This window comes from Acinonyx jubatus, chromosome B1, assembly GCF_027475565.1.
Source record: "Acinonyx jubatus isolate Ajub_Pintada_27869175 chromosome B1, VMU_Ajub_asm_v1.0, whole genome shotgun sequence".
Classification (NCBI taxonomy): domain Eukaryota; kingdom Metazoa; phylum Chordata; class Mammalia; order Carnivora; family Felidae; genus Acinonyx; species Acinonyx jubatus.
In genome coordinates, this window is record NC_069382.1 from 181,035,962 (window position 1) to 181,054,815 (window position 18,854).

Consider the following 18,854-nt stretch of genomic DNA (forward strand, 5'->3'; position numbering starts at 1 on the left):
GGGGCTTGTCCAGTGATTGCAAACCCCTGATGGTGGGGGGGGGGGAGTTCTCGCATGGACAATAACAAATTTACTGTAGAAACATCGAGCATCTTCATTATGCTCTTACGAGAAGATTTAAAGTGTGGCAATGCTAATTATGCATTCCTTGTACATTTACACACTGGCACTTTTTTGTTTTAATCAGAAAACTGATTGCTGATTTTTCTTGTTACCATGGTGATTTAAACATTTTTCCCCCCCCAGAGCTTGAAAAGGAAAAAAATGCATGCTTTAATACTTTGTTAACTTCCTCAGAGATCAATCTCTGGGCCTAGGAGGGTCTGGGACACCATCTGATCCAAGCCCTTCAGTTCACAGATGAGGAAACTGAGGCCTATGAGATTTAAGCATTTTAGGACTAAAATAGCTGCCATTCAGTACCTACCCTAAAGTCCCCTGCTAATGGCAGATAAATGAGACTTGCCCAGGCTGGGTCTCCTGACTCCAGCAAATGGTCTTTGTCCCACGTCACTGGGCCACATGCTCCCAGCTATGGTTAGATCATCTACCAGAGTTTTGGCTGTAACCTAGAAACGTCCCATCATCATGCAATACCCTGGGTCCTCCCCGCCCCACCAACCACCACCACTGTCCTGTTCTTTCAAAACCATCTCCGGATTCACAAGATCTTCTGTAGGTGTTGGAAAGGGTCCCTAGGAGAATTCCTTTCCATATCCAGAAAAGCCAGAGGGTTTGGAGCTCGTTCCGAAAGTTCGTGGAACGGTCTCTTGGCGGTGAAACTCTTGACGAGTCTATCTAGAAGTCAGATTGTCAGTGTGGTGGCAGCTTTTTCAAGTTGATACATTTCAGGATGGACACTGGGAACTTCTAAAAATGGTCCCACCTATTGAAGACGGTATAAGACTCCAGGATTGCTGAGCATGATTAAGATCACTACTTAAAGACAAGCTAGCAGTTTGCACAAACGATGGCCCCTGTGTTAACCATATGTCACACACGCCTGCAAACTGCTACCCCCATATCACAGATGAAAAAACCACAGCTCAGAGAGGCTAAATAACTAGCTTAAGATCACTCATCTGGTATAAATGTCAGAGTCGTGTAAGTCCTGGTCTTTCTGGCTTCAAAGTTTCTGCTGTTTTCAGAGGCTCCCGGGGAGGGCTCCTAGAAACAAATGCACCAACTCTTTTATCAGTCCTATAAGACATGTCCCTGAAAGTAATAAATCTTAAAACACGTTTCGAGGGTAAAACAGGTATACGATCGCTAGTATTAATAGCTAACATTTGTTGAGTACCTCGGCATGCCAGACCCCGTCTGGGCACTTTATATACACTAGCTCATTTAATCCTTATAACAACTTAGCGTGGTATAGATCCTTTTACTTCCCCCATGTTTTAGAGGCAGAAGGAGAGAAGGTAATTTGTCCAAGTCACATAACTGATGAAGGAGAGTTCCCGAGTGGCCAGTGGCCAGAGACTACAGTCTTCGTAACCGGGACACCTCTCAGCCTCAGTTCGTAAAGCAAAGTATGCCAGCCTCAGCACCACTGATATTTGGAGCTGGATCATTCTTTGTTCCAGGCAGGCTACCCCACGCATTGTAGGACTCCTAGCAGCATCCCTGGCCTCTACCCACTGTCTATTAGGAGCAGCCTGCCCTCCAGTTGTGACAACCAAAAACATCTACCGATATAACCAACTGTCCTCTGGGAATCACAATTGCCCTATGTGAGGGGCGACTGGGTGGCTCAGTCAGTTAAGCATTCATCTGTTGATTTAGGCTCAGGTCATGATCTCACACTTGTGAGATCAAGCCCCGGGTCAGACTCTGCGCTGACAGCATGAAGCTTGCTTGGGATTCTCTCTCTCTCTCTCTCTCTCTGAAAAGTAAACAAATAAGCTTTAAAAAATTGCCCTATTTGAAAAGCGCTGACATAAAGTACAAAACTTCATAAGCTTCCCTAATATTTATGGTGGTTTAGCCTCCTTACTAAAGGTAGATAATTAAACCGAGTAGTCACGATTTCCAAAACTTACCCACATTTTATCTAAAGAACATAATTTAAACCAAATTTGGTACATCATCCAACTGGAATAAGAATGAATAAAACAAACACTCCTTTCTGATTGACTGGTATAATTAATTCATGGCTCACATTACATCAATGCCATGAAAGAAAAAAAAAAAGAGAGAGAGATGACCACAGGAAACATAGACCGGGAAACATAGACATAGAGAGTTGTTATTCTTTCCTTCCTTCCTTCTTTTCTTTCTTTCTTTCTTTCTTTCTTTCTTTCTTTCTTTCTTTCATTTTCTTTCTTTCTTTCTTTCTTTCTTTCTTTCTTTCTTTCATTTTTTTCTTTCTTTCTTTCATTTTTTCTTTCATTCTTTCATTTTCTTTCTTTCTTTCATTTTCTTTCTTTCATTTTTTCTTTCTTTCATTCTTTCTTTCTTTCATTTTCTTTCTTTCTTTCTTTCTTTCTTTCTTTCTTTCTTTCTTTCTTTCTCTCTAACTAAAATATCTGCCTGGAAGTCACAATACAAATGCAGAACTTCGCATCCCAGGAGGTCAGAACCGGCAGAGATCTTTGCACATCTGTTCCAGTCTGCCATGTTACAGAAGGGGCACCAAAGTCCGAGTAACCTACGTAATGGGCGTAAAGTTACTTATCCAGTCAGGGCCACTGGACTAGAAGCTTCTCTCCTGGCTTGCTAGGGTCTAGGTGTGGTTGTGTGTCCTGCACACACTGGTTTAAACATTCAACACCTGTCGTACATGTGTCTCTGCAGCCAGTGGTTCCCGTCCCACACCAGCCCGGGCCTCCTCAGACCCCACGGCCCCGTCCACCAGTCCGGCTGTGACTCCAGCTGCAGATGCCTCCGCTCAGGACCAGCCCACGGTCACTAATAACACAGAGCCTTGAGAGTGAACTGTGCGCTCCAGGTCTCTCCCGATGAGAGACAGTCCTTCCAACAGCTGGTATTGGAAAGCTGGGGCTAGGGCATTATACTGATAAACACCTTACATACATGTCTTGTCAACTGGATGCGAATTTTGCACTTGGTGTCTTTTTGTTTGTTTGTTTTAATCAAATTAGGAGGAAGTACCCAGAGCAGGCAGTGGCTAAACCAACGGTTATCAGCCAGATACAAGGAGACTCCCGATCACAGGGGCCTGTTGAGGAGGTTAATTGGGTCACTGCAGATGTGTGTATGGGGAGTCAGAGTTTGCCCTGTGGCCCATCTGAATCCTTACACACTGAGATGCATTAAAAAAAAATCTTAGCCCCTGTTCATTCCCTGTTATTAAAGAACAGAAAATTGTGACTTGTCTACCAGTTAGAGAATATTTCGGTATGTGTGTTTGCCACAGTCCGGCTCCTCAAAGTCCAAAAGACGGGTTTCAATTTGACTTCCAAGACCCGGCGGTTCTAAGGCACCTTGAAATAAATAGGTTATGGCTGGAAATGCAGGGAGGGTGATGGCTTTGTAAATGGGTTTACATTTTTCTCCTTGGATTTTTCTAGGGTCGGGCTTCCGAATCATTTAATGACATTGTTGGATATCGTTTACTTTTCAATCAAATCCATAAAATAACATTTAGAAAATCCTTAGTATTTAACTGTAGTCTTCTCCATGAATTACCCATTAGAATAGACCGGCAGCAGGGGAATATGCAGGAAATAAGCCTTTAGCTCATAGTTCCGTCCCTACCCCTTATGCCTGCCTGAGTTTGTGTGACGGTATGTGTGTGTGTGTGTGTGTGTGTGTGTATGCGCGTGTGTGTGTGTGTGTGTGAGGGGGGGGGTGGGGGGGAAAGAGGAAGAGCAGACTGTCTGTATGCTGTATGCTGCTAAGGTAGTAAATAAATCAGTAATGCAATATTGTGGGTCCAAACTACTCTTTGCACTACTTTATTTACAGTAGTAAATAAAAATTATTTTTATACTGTTGCCTTCTGGGAAGTGGCTTTTTTTGTTCCTTTTTCATAGTTACTGCTGTCCTCATACAAAGTCCTAAGGTCCATGCATGCTCCCCAAGGAGGCAAAAAAAATAGAGTCCTCCCTATGAGAGGGATTATTTCTGGTAACCATGAATATTTACAGATATAAAGGTGGAAGGAGGCTCTTCGCCAGGGATCCCATGCTCAGAGTTTGGCCCCCCGTGATGTTCGCATGGTTTCGGGGCTTCTGACTACTCTGGGGCTGTATTTATATCAGTTCTGGGTAACACCTGCAGCCCATGCTCTTTCTCGTGTGCCTACTGTGTGTGTAGAACGCTCTTGTTTTATCAAAGATTGTCTTTCCTGTTTGCGAGCGAGCCAGACTTTGGAGTCTGACAGCCCTGGATTCAAATTCTGGTTCTATATCTTACTAGCTTGATAACCTTGGGTGAGGCATTAACCCTCTCTGAGGCTTGGATTACTGCTTTATAAAGTAAGGGTCGTAAAATCCACCCCTCAGACTTCTCATGCAGCTTAAATGACATAATGGAAGTAAACCCCCCAAGGCAGTGCCCTAGACATGGTTGATTGTTATTTTTATTAGAAAGAGAAGGCTGAGGGGTGCCTGGCTGGCTCAGTCGGTAGAATACGAGACTTTTGAACTCAGGGTTCTAAGTTCAAGCCCCACACTAGGTGTAGAGATGACTTAAAAAAATCTTTAAAAAAGAGAGAGAGAGAGAAGCCTGGGAGTCCAGATACCAGGGAAAGGGCTCTTTGATCTACCTGGATCCTCTCTCCATGGCAAACACACTCCTCAGTTGCTGGGATCATAAAACTGCTGGTGGCTCACAGCTACATCCCTCACTGGGAACTGCCATCAGCTACAGGGACCTGCCCAAGGTTATGTCCTTGTAAGAGCACCTCACGGCCAATGACTTGTTGATATAAGGCAGGCTTTCTCAACCTCAGAACTAGTGACATTTGGGACCTGATGGCCACCTTGTGTATTGTAGGACATTTAGCAACAGCTTCCCTGGTCTCTACCCACTAGATGCCAGTGGTGCATGTACCCCCCACCCCCACCCCCACCTCCGCTCCCCCCCCCCCACACCAATTCTCAGAGCCAAAAAATATCTCCGGACATTGCCAAATGTTTTCACGGGAGTGGGGAGGGAGGGAACTCACCCCTGCCACCCTTCACCTCGGGAATGACCAATGTAGGAAAAAAGGCTTCTTGCTTCAACTTGGAAGAGCCCCTAAGGGCCCTCCCAGCTCCAGGATGCCAGCTTGGTGGCAACCTCATTATAGTTCAATATCTCCCTCTGCCCCATTCTGCCTGCCTTGTTTGTGAAGGATTTCCTGACACTGGTCCCATAAAATTTCACATGCCACCCTGCACCTCAGAGTCTTTTTCCAAGGAACACAGCTATATTAGTCTGCTAGTGCTGCGATAACAAGGTATCCCAGACTAGGGAGCTTAAACAACACAAATGTTTTTCCTCACAGTTTTAAAGCCTGATCCGGGTCCAAGATCCAGGTGTCAGCAAGGCTGTTTTCTTCTGTGGCCTCTCTCCTTGGCTTGTAGGTGGCACAGTCTTCCCTCCATGTGTGGCTGTGTCCTCATCTCTTCCTCTTATAAGGACACCAGTCACATTAGATCAGAGCCCACCATAACGACCTCATTTTACAGCACTGATCTCCGTAAAGGCCCCATCTCCGAACACAATCACGTTCTGAGATACTGGGTGTTAGGACTTCAATGTGAGAATGTTGGGAGGACACAACCCATCCCATAACATCAACCGGAGACACCATGGGAGGCTGCGTCAGTTCCAAAGCGTGAATTCGTGGGAGCCATCCTGATTCGAGACAGTTGGCCAAACGTGCTCACCTGCAGGTAATGTGGGAAAGAGCTGGAGTCGTTTCGGTACCAGATGACCTCAGGAGAAGCTGGTAGGTAGGTCACACATCAATTCATGTCCCAGCTTAGACACCTGTTCTCATGGGGGTTCTCGGGCTGTATGATGGGGGTCCAGCCCACACCTTCTCAAACCTTGACCTCCCTCTTCTCTTCTCAAGCTGTAAATTCAATTCCTATGAGGCTAGTGTCCAAGCTGACTGGAACATAACCTTGCATAGTGAAGTCAACATGGGTTGGAGACGGGGGGAAGGAATGGAAGAGTAGGGTCAGAACTGATATTTACTTCCTTTCTTATTGTCCCCTCCCTTTGGGACAGTCTTAGATCAGGGGGTGTAGACCAGTAAATTGTGAAACAAATCTAGCACACAGATGTGATTTCTTTGGCACATCCAATGTATTTTTTTTTTAATTTGAATTATTTCCTAACATCTTAAAATCAAGGATTTGGGGCTCTTCCTAATAAAATCTGAAGATGTAAAAAAGTAGCTTTCCTTCCCACATGGCAAGAATGAGCTGAAGCTAAGGAGGTCTGCTCCTTTTAGATAGAGCTTGTGCCTTCTGGTTTACCCCAGCCCCACCATTTCCTGTTGAGTTACACCTAGCCCACCTAGGCATTACAATCTATGCTTTGTACTTCCTTCTTTTATTCTTAGTGACCTCATTTTAGCAAATCTGAAAGAGATGCCCAGATTCATCTAGTGCTTAATCATTGTCAAGCTTCTGTTAGCTGGATAAGTAGGGGTCTTTCTTTCCACTCTTTGGTAGAGAGAGATGCTAAGTTGTGACTCATTTGAAGTCCCAACAAAGTGTCTAAAAAAAGTTGTAGGATACAATGGCAATTAAAAAATAACCAAAAATATTTTTAAAAAAATTTTAATGTCTGGTAATTAACCCAACAGTAAATTCACTAGATCTTCACCAAGAAAGCTAAAAATTTTATTTTAGAAGAGTTTTTTTAAGTGTATTTGAGAGCGAGAGCATGAGGGAGGGGCTGAGAGAGATTGAGAATCCCGAGCAGGCTCCTCATCATCAGCACAGAGCCTGATGTGGGGCTCAAATTCACAAACTGAGAGACAATGACCTGAATTGAAGTCAAGAGTCACATGCTCCACTGGCTGAGTCACCCAGGCACCCCTAAAAAATTTTTAAGCATAAAAGAGGATATAAAGTAGTCCGAATGTCCGTTGATAGAATAATAACATACAAATATGTTAATTTCCTCAAAGTTAATGTATAAATTCAAGGACATTTCAACCAGTCCTGATTCTGTGTTTGTGAGGAACTGATAAGCTGGTTTTAAGATGTGTATGGAAGGGGACACGTCCACGTACAGGTGAAGAAAATCCGAAAAAGAAGAAGAAAGAGAAGTGACTTACCAAACATCGTTTTACCTCAAAGCACAGGAACAGAAACAGTGGGGTGGCGATGGAGGAATAGACAAATGGTTCAAAGGGGAACAATCGAGAACCCAGAAGCAGACCAGTTATAAATAGACATTTGGTGCATGGTAAAGTGTCATCACAAACCAATTGGACTAAGAGTGGAATGTTTAGCAGACAGAGTCAGGAAGTTGGCTATTCCCAGGTAGAAAAACAAGATGGACACTGTATTTCCTGTCCTTTATATAAAAAAATAAATAAATTTCATATTTAATTAGACTTAACTGTGAAAGAACTGCAAGACTCGTAGGAGAAAATTCAGGAGAGTATTTTACTGAGCTTGAATCAGAAAAGATTTTTTAAACAATATATACATTTCTTTTTTTCAAAAATGAAGGATTTCTGCTGTGATGCCACAGACAAAATTGGCAGATTGGTGACAGACGGGGAGAAGGCTTTCGCAACATCCATCACCACGGAGGATCAATGTCTGCACTGGATAAGGAATGCACACTAATCGACCACAGCAGAAACCCCAGTAAAAAAATATATACATATATACATATATATATATGTATATATGTATATATATACATATATATACATGTATATACGTATATATACATGTATATATATGTATATATACATATATATATGCATATATGTATATTCAAAGCACATGATCAGGCAATTTATGGAAGGAAAAAAATCTAATGACATACAAGTGGATAAAAGGCCGCTCAATCTAACCCAAAGTCAAAGAAATACAAATTAAAATGAAAAGATATCACTTCATAACCACATATTTGCAAAAATGAGAAAGACACATAAGACTGAGATATGGGGGAAGAGAAGCTCTCAGGCTTAGCTATCACGAGGGCCAACAGCTGTGCAATATGGAGGCAATGCACTTACTGAAAATTAAGTGTTTATTACCCAGCAAGTCTGTTCTTGAGGACGGGCTCCACAAATTGCACATCCGACAGGGGATGCGTAAGAGGGGGCTGTTCATCACAGCACCGTTTCAGAGAACAAGGAGATGGAGCAGCCTGGAAGTCCATCATTCGGAGAACGGACGTGGTAGATGAATATGACGGAAAACGATGTGCCAGTCAGAAAGTAAGGAACCAGACTTATGAGCAGCAGCATAGAGAGATGTACAAAATATATTAACACATGAAAAAAGTAAGCAACTGAATAAGATCTGATCTCAATACTGTTTGTGTAAATTAAAAATCCAGCTCCCAAGGAATACTATACGCGCATGCGTGCATGCGCACACACACACACACACACACACACAGCTCTCCACCTTGGTGATATTCACATTTTGGGCTATCTAGTACTTTGTTGTAAGAGCTTGTCCTATGTATTGTAGGATGCTTAGCAGCATTTCTGGTCTCTCTCTACTAACTGCCAGTAGCACCCCTTCTGCTGTGACAACCCAAAATTTCCCCAGACGTTTCCAAATGTCCCCGGGTAGGGATGGAGGAAAGTCTGTCCTGGTTGAGAATCATTAGGTCAGATCATATATCACGGGCTCAAACTATTAGAGTAGCTAGTGAAGTATTCAGAGGCAGGGACTAGAAGACAGACTGTATGAGGAAAGGAGAAGTATTACAATAAAAAAGAGCAGTGTTTTGCACACCAGGTGATGGTGTGTGCCATGAACTGAAGAGAATGATTAATACTACGGTGGGTAACTGGGGTCAAAATACAAGAAGCAAAGAAAAACAAAAGAAACTAAAATTGGCCTCAGTCGTCAGCATTGGCAGGTGTTTATTGGAATTCGGTCTTCTACCATTTGAATATCCTTGTAGGGAAAAAATAAGTAGGCCCTATAATCTCTTGAGTTTTGGCTTTCCCTGTGACTTTAGGCACAAGGAGGAAGGCTTGGCTTTCCTTTAATGAGCCTGTGCTGAAGCATCTTTTGCAAAAGCTCTGGTGTCATGAAGACAGTGTTGGATTAACCAATGGACAAAGCATATCCTGTGGAGATCAGCAGAGCAGAGAACTATACACCGGTGAGAAAAAGTCAGCCCTGATGAATTTGCCTGGATTTTAAAACTAGAAAAAGCTAGAAAGGAACTTTAAAAAATATGTAATATTTTCCAAAAGCAGTACATTACTAAAAGATACAAATGGGGAATAAAGCTAGAGTAGCTTTATTAATATCATACAAAATAGACTTTAAGACAAGGGGCATTACAAGAGACAAAAAAGGGACACTTCATTATGTCAAAGGGGATAATGAGGGGCACCTGGGTGGCTCAGTTGGTTGAGCGCCCGGCTTCAGCTCAGGTCATGATCTTGCAGTCTCTTGAGTTTGAGCCCCGTGTCGGGCTCTGTGCTGACAGCTCAGAGCCTGGAGCCTGCTTCCGATTCTGTGTCTCTCTCTCTCTCTGCCCCTCCCCTGCTCATGCTCTGTCTCTCTCTGTCAAAAATAAACATTGAAAAAAAAATTTTTTAAAGGGATAATGGATCAGGAAGATAGAATAATTAGAAATATAGGTATGACTAGTAACAGAATGTCAAAAACGTATGAAGCACAAACTGACAGAAATAAGGAGAAACAGACAAATCCACAAATTATAAATATTAATACACTTCATTCAGTAATAGAACAAGTAAAACTAAATCAGTAAGTATACAGAAGATCTGAATGACAAAACATTTTATAAATGTTTTAACATAAAAGACTACACCCAAAAATCACAAAATACACATTCCTCTCAAGGGCACATAGAACGATTACAAAGATAAACTATATTCTGATACATAAAGAAAGTCTCAATGGAATTTAAAATATAGAACTTTTACAGAATATGTTATCTGACTACAATGGAAATAAATTAGAAGTTAACAAACTAAAGCAACTAGATTAGCTGGAAAATAAACAATACATTGCTAAACAATTCATTGGTCAAAGAAGAAATCTCAGGGGCGCCTGGGTGGCTGAGTCGGTTGAGCGTCCGACTTCGGCTCAGGTCACAATCTCGCGGTCCACGAGTTCGAGCCCCGCGTCAGGCTCTGGGCTGATGGCTCAGAGCCTGGAGCCTGCTTCCGATTCTGTGTCTCCCTCTCTCTCTACCCCTCCCCCGTTCATACTGTGTCTCTCTCTGTCTCAAAAATAAATAAACGTTAAAAAAAATTTTTTTAATTAAAAAAAATAAAAAAATAAAAAAAGAAGAAATCAAAGAAAATTAGAAAATATCTTGAACTGAATAATAATAAAAACACATCAAAATTCGTGGGACTATATATATAACATTAACTGTTTCTAAGAAGTAGATCTCAAATCAATGATCTAAATTTCTACCATAAGGAAAAAGAAGAGCAAAATAAACTCAAAGTAAGCTCCCCCCAAAAAAAGGTAAAAAAGAAAAAAGAAGATATCAATGAAATTGAAACCAGAAAATAAAGAAAATCAATGGAATTAGGAGTACCTAGTTAAGCATCTGAGACTTTGGCTCAGGTCATGATCTCGTGGTCCATGATGAATTCAAGCTGCACATCGGGCTCTGTGCTGACAGCTCAGAACCTGGAGCCTGCCTCGGATTCTGTGTCTCCCTCTCTTGCCCCCTCTCCCCCTCAAAATAATAAATAAACATTTTTTAAAAAGAAAAAAAAAGAAAATCAATGAAATCAAAGCTGATTATTTGAAAAAAAATCAATGAAATTCATAATGGTCTAGAGAAAAGACACAAAATTGTCAATATCAGGAAGAAGTGAACAATAGAACTACAGCTATTACAGACATAAAAAGATTAATAAAGGAACATTATGAATACTTTACACCAGTAAATGTGATATCATACATAAAATGGAAAATTCCTTAAAAGATATGAACTGCCAAGGCTAATGTAAAAATAGGTAATGTGAATAGTCTACAGCTGTTAAGGAAATTGAATTCATAGTTTAAAAACCTTTCCAGAAAGAAATTTCCAAGCCCAAATGGCTGTAGTGGTGAATTCTATCAAAAATTTAAGAAAAGGGGCGCCTGGCTGGCTCAGTTGAGAGAGCATGTGACTCTTGATCTCATGATTGTGAATTTGAGCTCCACATTGGGTGTAGAGATTACTTAAAAATAAAATAAAAAAAATCTTTAAAAAAATGAAGAAAAATAGAATCCCAACTCTACACAAACATTTTGGTAAAAAATAAGAACAGGAATTGCTTCAGAATTTATTTTACAAAGCCAAGCATTACTTTGACGTCAAAATCAGACAAAATATTACAAGAAAAGAAAACCAAACTACATATCAGTATCTCTCATAAACACAGATACAAAAACCTCTAATCAAATATTAGCAAATTGAAACTAGCAAAAAGGATATTAAAAAGGATAGTACATCATGACCAAATGTAGTTTATCCCAGGAATTCAAGGTTGACTTAACATTTGAAACAAATCAATGTAACTGACCATATTAAAAGGCTAGAAAATGTAAAAAAGGATCATCTCAATAGATACAGAAAAGACATTTGGCAAAATCCAATATTCCTTTATGATAAAAACAGACAGTAAATTTGGAAGAGAAGGGAAATTTCTCAATTGCATAAAGGGCCTATGCAGCAAAAGCTACAGCTACATTGCAGTTAATGGCGAAAGACTAAATGGTTCCCCCTGACTGGAAACAACACAAAGATGTCAGCTTTCACAGTTCTATTCAGTATTGTCAAGTAAGTCTTTTGTAAAATTCTGAGGGATACGCAAAAAAAGATACTGTAATAACTAAATGACCTTAGTAAGCCTGCAGGACTCAAAGTCAACATACAAAACCAAATTATATTTGGATGTATTACCAATGAATAATTGAAATGTGAAAAATTCTTTAAAAAACTATAATAGCACCAGATAATATAAAATATCTAGGGATAAATTTAACAAAGATTTAAAAGATCTGTATTCTGAAAACTAAGAGCATGACATTGCTGGATAAATGGGACAGAACAGAGAATCCAGAAATTCTCACATATATATGGTCAATTGATTTTCAACAAATTTGCCAAGACATTTAACTGCCTTGGAGAAAGAATAGTCTTTTCTTAAAAACAACAGCTTGAAAGTCATAAGCAAAAAATTGAAACTGCACCTTACCTTACACTATAGATAAAAATTAACTCAAAGTTTATCACAGATCTAAATCTACAGGCTAAAACTATTAAGCTTCTGAAAGAAAATATGAGCAATCTTGAATTAGCAAAGATTTGTATAAAGGACACAAAAACATGAACTAAAGAAAAATATCAATAAACTGAATTTGATCAAAATGAAAAATTCTTACTCTTCAAAAGATACTGTTAACACAAATGAAAAAAACAAGCCACAAAGTGGGACAATATATCTGCAAAAAATGTATATGACAAAGGATTTGTATACAGCATACATAAAGAACTCTTACAACCTAATAACAAGACTTCAAAAATCCAATACAAAAAAAGAGTAGGGGGTACAATCTGAACTAAACAGACTTTTCATCAAGTTAGCTATAGGGATGCCAAATAAGCACGTTAAAAATATACTCAGTATCAGCAGTCATTATGGAAGTGTAAATTAAAATCACATTGAGATACCACTGCATACTTACTAGCATGGCTAAAATTAAAAGATTGATCATATTGGGGCACCTGAGTGGCTCAGTCAGTTGAGCATCCAACTCTTGATTTCTGCTCAGGTCATGATCTCATGGTTTGTGAGATCAAGCCCTACATAGGGCCCTGCACAGACAGCGCAAAGCCCACTTGGGATTCTCTCTCTCTCTCTGGACCTCTCCCCAACTTGTGCTCTCTTCCTCTCTCTGTCAAAAATAAATAAATAATTTTTTCTGGAAAAAAAGAAAGATTGATCATACTAAGTGTTGATGAGGAGATGAAGAAACTAGAACTCTCATTTACTGTTCATGGGAATGTAAAATGTGACCACCACTTCAGAAAAAAGTTTGGCAGTTTCTTAAAAAGTTAATAGAGTTAATTAAGTGTTAATTACTTAATTTAGTGTTGTCAGATAAAGGAAGTTAAATTTTAACCTCACATAAATAATAAATAATTAAAAAAAATTTTTTTAGTGTTTATTCATTTTTGAGAGATGAAGAGAGACAGAGCATGAGTGGGGGAGGGGCAGAAAGAGAGGGAGACACAGAATCTGAAGTAGGCTCCAGGCTCTGAGTTGTTAGCACAGAGCCCGATGCGGGGCTTGAACCCACGGACCATGAGATCTTGACTTGAGCCGAAGTTGGACGCTTAACCCACTGAGCCACCCAGGTGCTCCAATAAATAATTTTTAGTATAGGTATGTCCTAAATATTTAATGGGATATATATATATATTACATATATATATTATACAAGCCAGCCATTCCACTCCTAGGTATTTACCCAAGAAAAATAAAAACATATGTCCACTGTACATAGTATTCATAGCATCTTTCTTCGTAATAGCCCTAAACTGGAAACATCTCAAATGTCCATGAACAAAAGAAGGGATAAATAAATGATGATATATTCATACAGTGCATTACTATCCAGTAATAAAAGGGAATGAACTATGGATACACAAAAAGCATGGATGAATATCGAAGTAATTATTCTGAGTGAGAGAAGCCTGACAAAAAAGAGTATATACCAAATTATTCCATTTACATGAAATTCTAGAAAATATCAACTCGTTTATAGTGACAGAAAGCTGACGAGTGATTGCCTAGGGCATGCAAGGGTTGGGGTGAAATGTGGGACGGGGGATGCATTTGAAACTTCTGGGAGGGATAGATATATTGATTACCTAGATTTTGAGGATGGTTTCATGGGTGTTTACACGTGTCAAAACCCATCAAGTTGTGTTCTTTAAATATATGCAGTATGTTGTATGTCAATTACACTTCAGTGAAGCCGTAAAATTTTATTTTTAATTTTCCTGTGTGAATTAGCTGTATATGTAACAGTGTGTGAATCTTCGTGGTGGATAAAACAAGCATTTTACTTACTCAGGAAAGAGGACTGACAACCATAAAAAGTTAAATGAAAGCACAAGCATTAAACAAAATGAAATTGGGATCATATTTGCAAATATTAAGCCAATGTATTTTAATTTCCCCTACAACTCATGTTCCTTTGACGCTTTCTCCTTCAGAGACAGTCCCAAAGCTTATAACCAGAGAGCGGAAGACAAGAGATACTTGACCTCATTAACAAATGATGGGCTTGCCAATTAAGCCTGGTGGGGAAAGAGTGGGTTTCCTACATTTCTTTAGTTATATCAAAGGATAGATTTGGAGGTCTAGCCCAAAGATTTTTTTTAATGGTTGTTTGTTTGTTTGTTTATTTATTTATTTATTTATTTATTTATTTTTCAGAGAGAGAAACAGAGAGAGAGAGAGAGGAAGGGACAGAGAATCCCAAGCAGGCTCCACACTGTCAGTGCAGAGCCTGACTCAGGGTTTGAACTCAGGAACCATGAGATCATGACCTGAGCCGAAATCAAAAGTTGGGCACTTAGCCAGCTGAGCCACCCAGGCCCCCTAGCTCAAAGATTTTTCTATCAATGGTGGAGAGACAATTTTCCTTCTGCTTGTGACAGCTAGATACAATGGTTGAAAGAGTATAAGGAGGGAAGAGAAAAATTCACTCTTTCCAGCCAAAGGATGGTGGGGGACAGAAGAGAGGAGCAGAACTTGAAAGAGGAAACCAGATGCCATGGTTGTCCCTTCTCACATCCTCTCAATATCCTCTGTGCTCCCGCCCCTACACATTCCTAGTCCTCACAAGGACTGACTCTCAAGCTGAGACACAGGGAAGCCCTGGGGCACAGGGACCTCTATCTTCCTTCCATTGGAAGATGCCAGTCTTGCAGACCCTCCGCCCATACGTGAGGTTCAACCAGTGTCTCTGTTTGCCGTAGCCAAGAGGAAGAGCCTGAGGATTCCCTGAATCTTCCCAGCTTTCCGTGTGGTTTGAAGGTGTCCAGAAACACGTGTGTGCCCTGAGGGAGAAATGTGGAAGGAAGCTGAGGGTGCTGGCTGCCTTCTCTAGCAGGGGCTGCAGCTATGGGAATCTTTAAACATCAATGAAAGCAAGAGTGGAGTTCATTGGTGAGGGGTTGTTGGAGAGGATGTCCCTGAAGCACCGCCCAGGCCAAGGGAAGGGACTACAAGTTTGCTGACAGCAGATATTTGCTTCAGAGGCTGGCTCAATGACTAGACAGTCTGAAGACTTTATACCCGTACCACAAGGATCCTGCATGTCCCACAATTACACCAGTCTTACGAGGGAATTTTGGGGGTGAGGGTGGGGGGTGAATCTGGAAGAGGAGACATTTTACATAATGAATCTGAACATCATCCAAAGATACTGTATTAGTTTATTACTTTGGACTAAATAGTTCCCTCACTCCACTTCCCACCCATCCCTACCAATACCCATGGGATGCACACTCAAAAGTAAGTCTAGATTATAGACAAACTAAAGAATATATATTTCCAATGCACATCTGAGTGTAATGTACATACCCTAACAACCCATTACCAAGAAAACGCAAGATGTTCAAGGCATTCTATGATGGAGAGCAACAGTGGTAGTTAGGAAGTGAGGGATAGTCACAGAGGTGGGGACTGAGTCCTACCAGCTGGGCAGGATTTTGGCCAGGCAGATTAGAGAGGCATATCTGATGGGGAGAACTTGCCTGAACAAGGGTCTGGAGGAGAGGACATGCACAGTGGGGGAGAGAGTGGAGCAGAGAGCTCCTGTTGACGGAGGAACTCTGATGCCCCACTTTGTTAGCATGACCAAGGAACTCAGCAGTGAGTGAGCTCAGAAAATGCCAGCTTTGAGCAGGCATGGGCTTGTCTTCTGGAAACTTTGCAAAGAGAAAGCCAGAGAACATGGCCACCCAAATGTCAGTTGGTCTCTCAATAGGTCAAGAAGCTGAACGTGGCTATCTGATGGTTCCTGGTGCTCACAGAGTGACAAACTGCTTCAACATGTCACTTAGAGAGACTGAGGTAATTGTTGTTTTTTTTTTTAATTTTTTTTTAACGTTTATTCATTTTTGAGAGAGACAGAGCGTGAGGAGGGGAGGGGCAGAGAGAGAGGGAGACACAGAATCCGAAGCAGGCTCCAGGCTCTGAGCTGTCAGCACAGAGCCCGACACGGGGCTTGAACTCATGAACCGCGAGATCATGACCTGAGCTGAAGTGGAATGCTTAACCGACTGAGCCACCCAGGTGCCCCAGAGACTAGGATGATTCTTTACAGGGCAAGTCTAAAGCACTAGAAACACCAAGGGTCATCCTCCTAGTAAGTCTACCTACGGACACCAGGGAGTCAGAATGAAGGCTGGCTGATACCTAGTAAGAAGAGCTTTTATTTTCTAGTTTCAATTCAGTCCATGAAGAATATGTACTGGATCGATCACTGAGAACTGGCCTGGTTCATATTTCATGTCACTTCCTGTAGCCAGGCTGCTCAGCCAGGCAGAACTTGCTGAGAGGTCATGGAGTAGGAAGGGTGTTATTGTATGCAGCTCTGATGGCTGGACACAGCTTACCCCCACATACGCCTCCAACTCCCTGCCTAATGTGTTTTTAATTGATTGTCACTCTCAAGCACCCTTGTCCCTTTCCTTCTCTGACCTTGGCTTCCTGCAGCAGGACATGTTGTCATGGGACCCACACCAGGCCTCCTGTCTGCACCTGGAGTGCCCGCATGCCTCAGGTGAGTGCTGGTTTGAGAAGCCCACCTACTGCTTCCCTCCACGTGGCATGAAAAAGAGATTGTATCTGGAGTGGCTCACAGCTCTGGACAGGAAGAACAGAGTTGTTTGGGCAAGACCACAGGCGAGGTTGGTCGGGGCAAACCCAGGGGACTGTCGGGTGGTTCCCAAACTGATTGTATATAAGGGTCCCACATTGACTCCAAAATAAAAGAAAGCAATAGAAAGCTTATACCTATTAGACAGGCCCCAACCGGGAACACCGACCACACTAAACACTGGCAAAGGTGAGGAGCAACAGGAACTCTCGTTCATTGCCGATGGGAACGCAAAACGGGACCGCCGTGTTGGAAGACATTTTGGTGGTTTCTCACAAAACTGAACGTACTCTTAACATACGCTCCAGCGATTGCACTCCTTGGTATTTACCAAATGAGTTGAGAACTTCCGTCTACACAAAAAAATGTGCACGTGGATGTTTACGGCGGCTTTATTAGTAATTACCAAAATATGGACGCAAGATGCCCTTCAGTAGGTGAATAGATAAATAATAAACTGTAGTACGTCCAGACAGTGGAATATTATTCAGAGCAAAAAAGAAATGCACTGTCAAGCCATGAGAAAACATGGAAGAAAATTAAATGCATATTACTGAGTGAAAGAAACCAATCTGAAAAGGTCACATACCATATGATTGCAGCTATATGACAGTCTGGAAAAGACAAAGCTATGGAGACCGTAAAAAGTTCAGTGGTTGCCAGAGTGTGTGACGGGAAAGGACAGAGATGAATAGTGGATCATGGAAGATTTTTAGGGCAGCGAAAATACTCTTTATGATACCATAATGATGGATACGTGTCTTTATACATTTGTCCCAACCCACAGACCATACGGCACCATGAGTAAGCCAGAATGTAAACTATGGTCTTAGAGTGATAATGACATGTCAATACAGGTTCTTCAAATGTAGCAAATATACCACTCTGGTGTTGTTGATGATGGGAAAGTCTACTCAGTGTGGGGGCAAGGGGTAAATGGGAAATCTCTGTATCTTTGCTTGAATTTTACTGTGAACCTCAAACTGCTCTAAAAAACGAAAGTCTTCGTGAAAAAAAATTAAAAAATAAAGCTAACAGGGGATTAGTAACCATTTTAAATAAATAATGTTCACATTTGAAGAAGAGTCACAAGTGTAAGAAAAATAGTGCTCATTAGGACTTTAGGAAATATTTGTAGTATTTCTGGGAGGCCTTATAATAATCTCACCGCCAAAAGGGTGTCTGGGACCCACAGGTCTGCAATCACCCAGAGCAGGCACACCTGGTGAGTATTACTTGCTAATGACCCTGAGCAATCCGAGACCACCTGGGCTCAGTTCACTGGTCTCATTCTGTCATCTTGGAGCTGACTCCAAGGTCTGATATTTGAGGACTGGACTTTTTTACTCCTCCCGGGCACCGAGACTTCGGTCCCCCTTCTTCTTTTATTCCAACTATTCGACAAACCAGCTCACGTTTCTAGTCCTCCAGGAAGTGGAAGAGAATGAACACTTCTTGGCTACTGACCATTTACTTGGTACTTTCTGCCCATTATATCTGTAAGCAGGGATCCTCGCAGGACCTGATCTATCCATCGAGAGCAGACGAAGGGTACCCCACCTCTCAAGAAACTGTTTGCACGCTCGGATTTGCATGGAGGCCAGAATGTCTCCTGGGAGTGTATCTTGATTGCTGTTCGTGGTTGAGGTTCAGACAAGCCTGACAGACTTGAGGGCCACGGATTGGCAAAGTCTTACAGAGGGCAGGGAGGAAATTGACCCTAGGGACTCAGACTCAGCAACGGGCCCCAAGGGCTGTGCGGGAGAACTGAACTGGGTTTGCTGTGGTACCTGTCAGAGGGTG

General features: G+C 41.5%; 1 protein-coding gene across 5 annotated transcripts in view; it reads left to right on the forward strand.

Annotated features, from left to right (window-relative positions):
• The window catches only part of SEL1L3 (SEL1L family member 3), a 103,997-nt gene extending 100,038 nt beyond the window's left edge, over nt 1-3,959 (forward strand). For all 5 annotated transcript variants that reach the window (XM_053217494.1, XM_053217495.1, XM_027049863.2 and 2 more), the window contains exon 24: nt 2,797-3,959. In XM_053217494.1, coding sequence (XP_053073469.1) covers nt 2,797-2,930 — 134 coding nt within the window. In that variant the 3' untranslated portion in view covers nt 2,931-3,959. The remainder of the gene's footprint in view (nt 1-2,796) is intronic.
• The last annotated feature ends 14,895 nt before the right edge of the window (nt 3,960-18,854 follow it).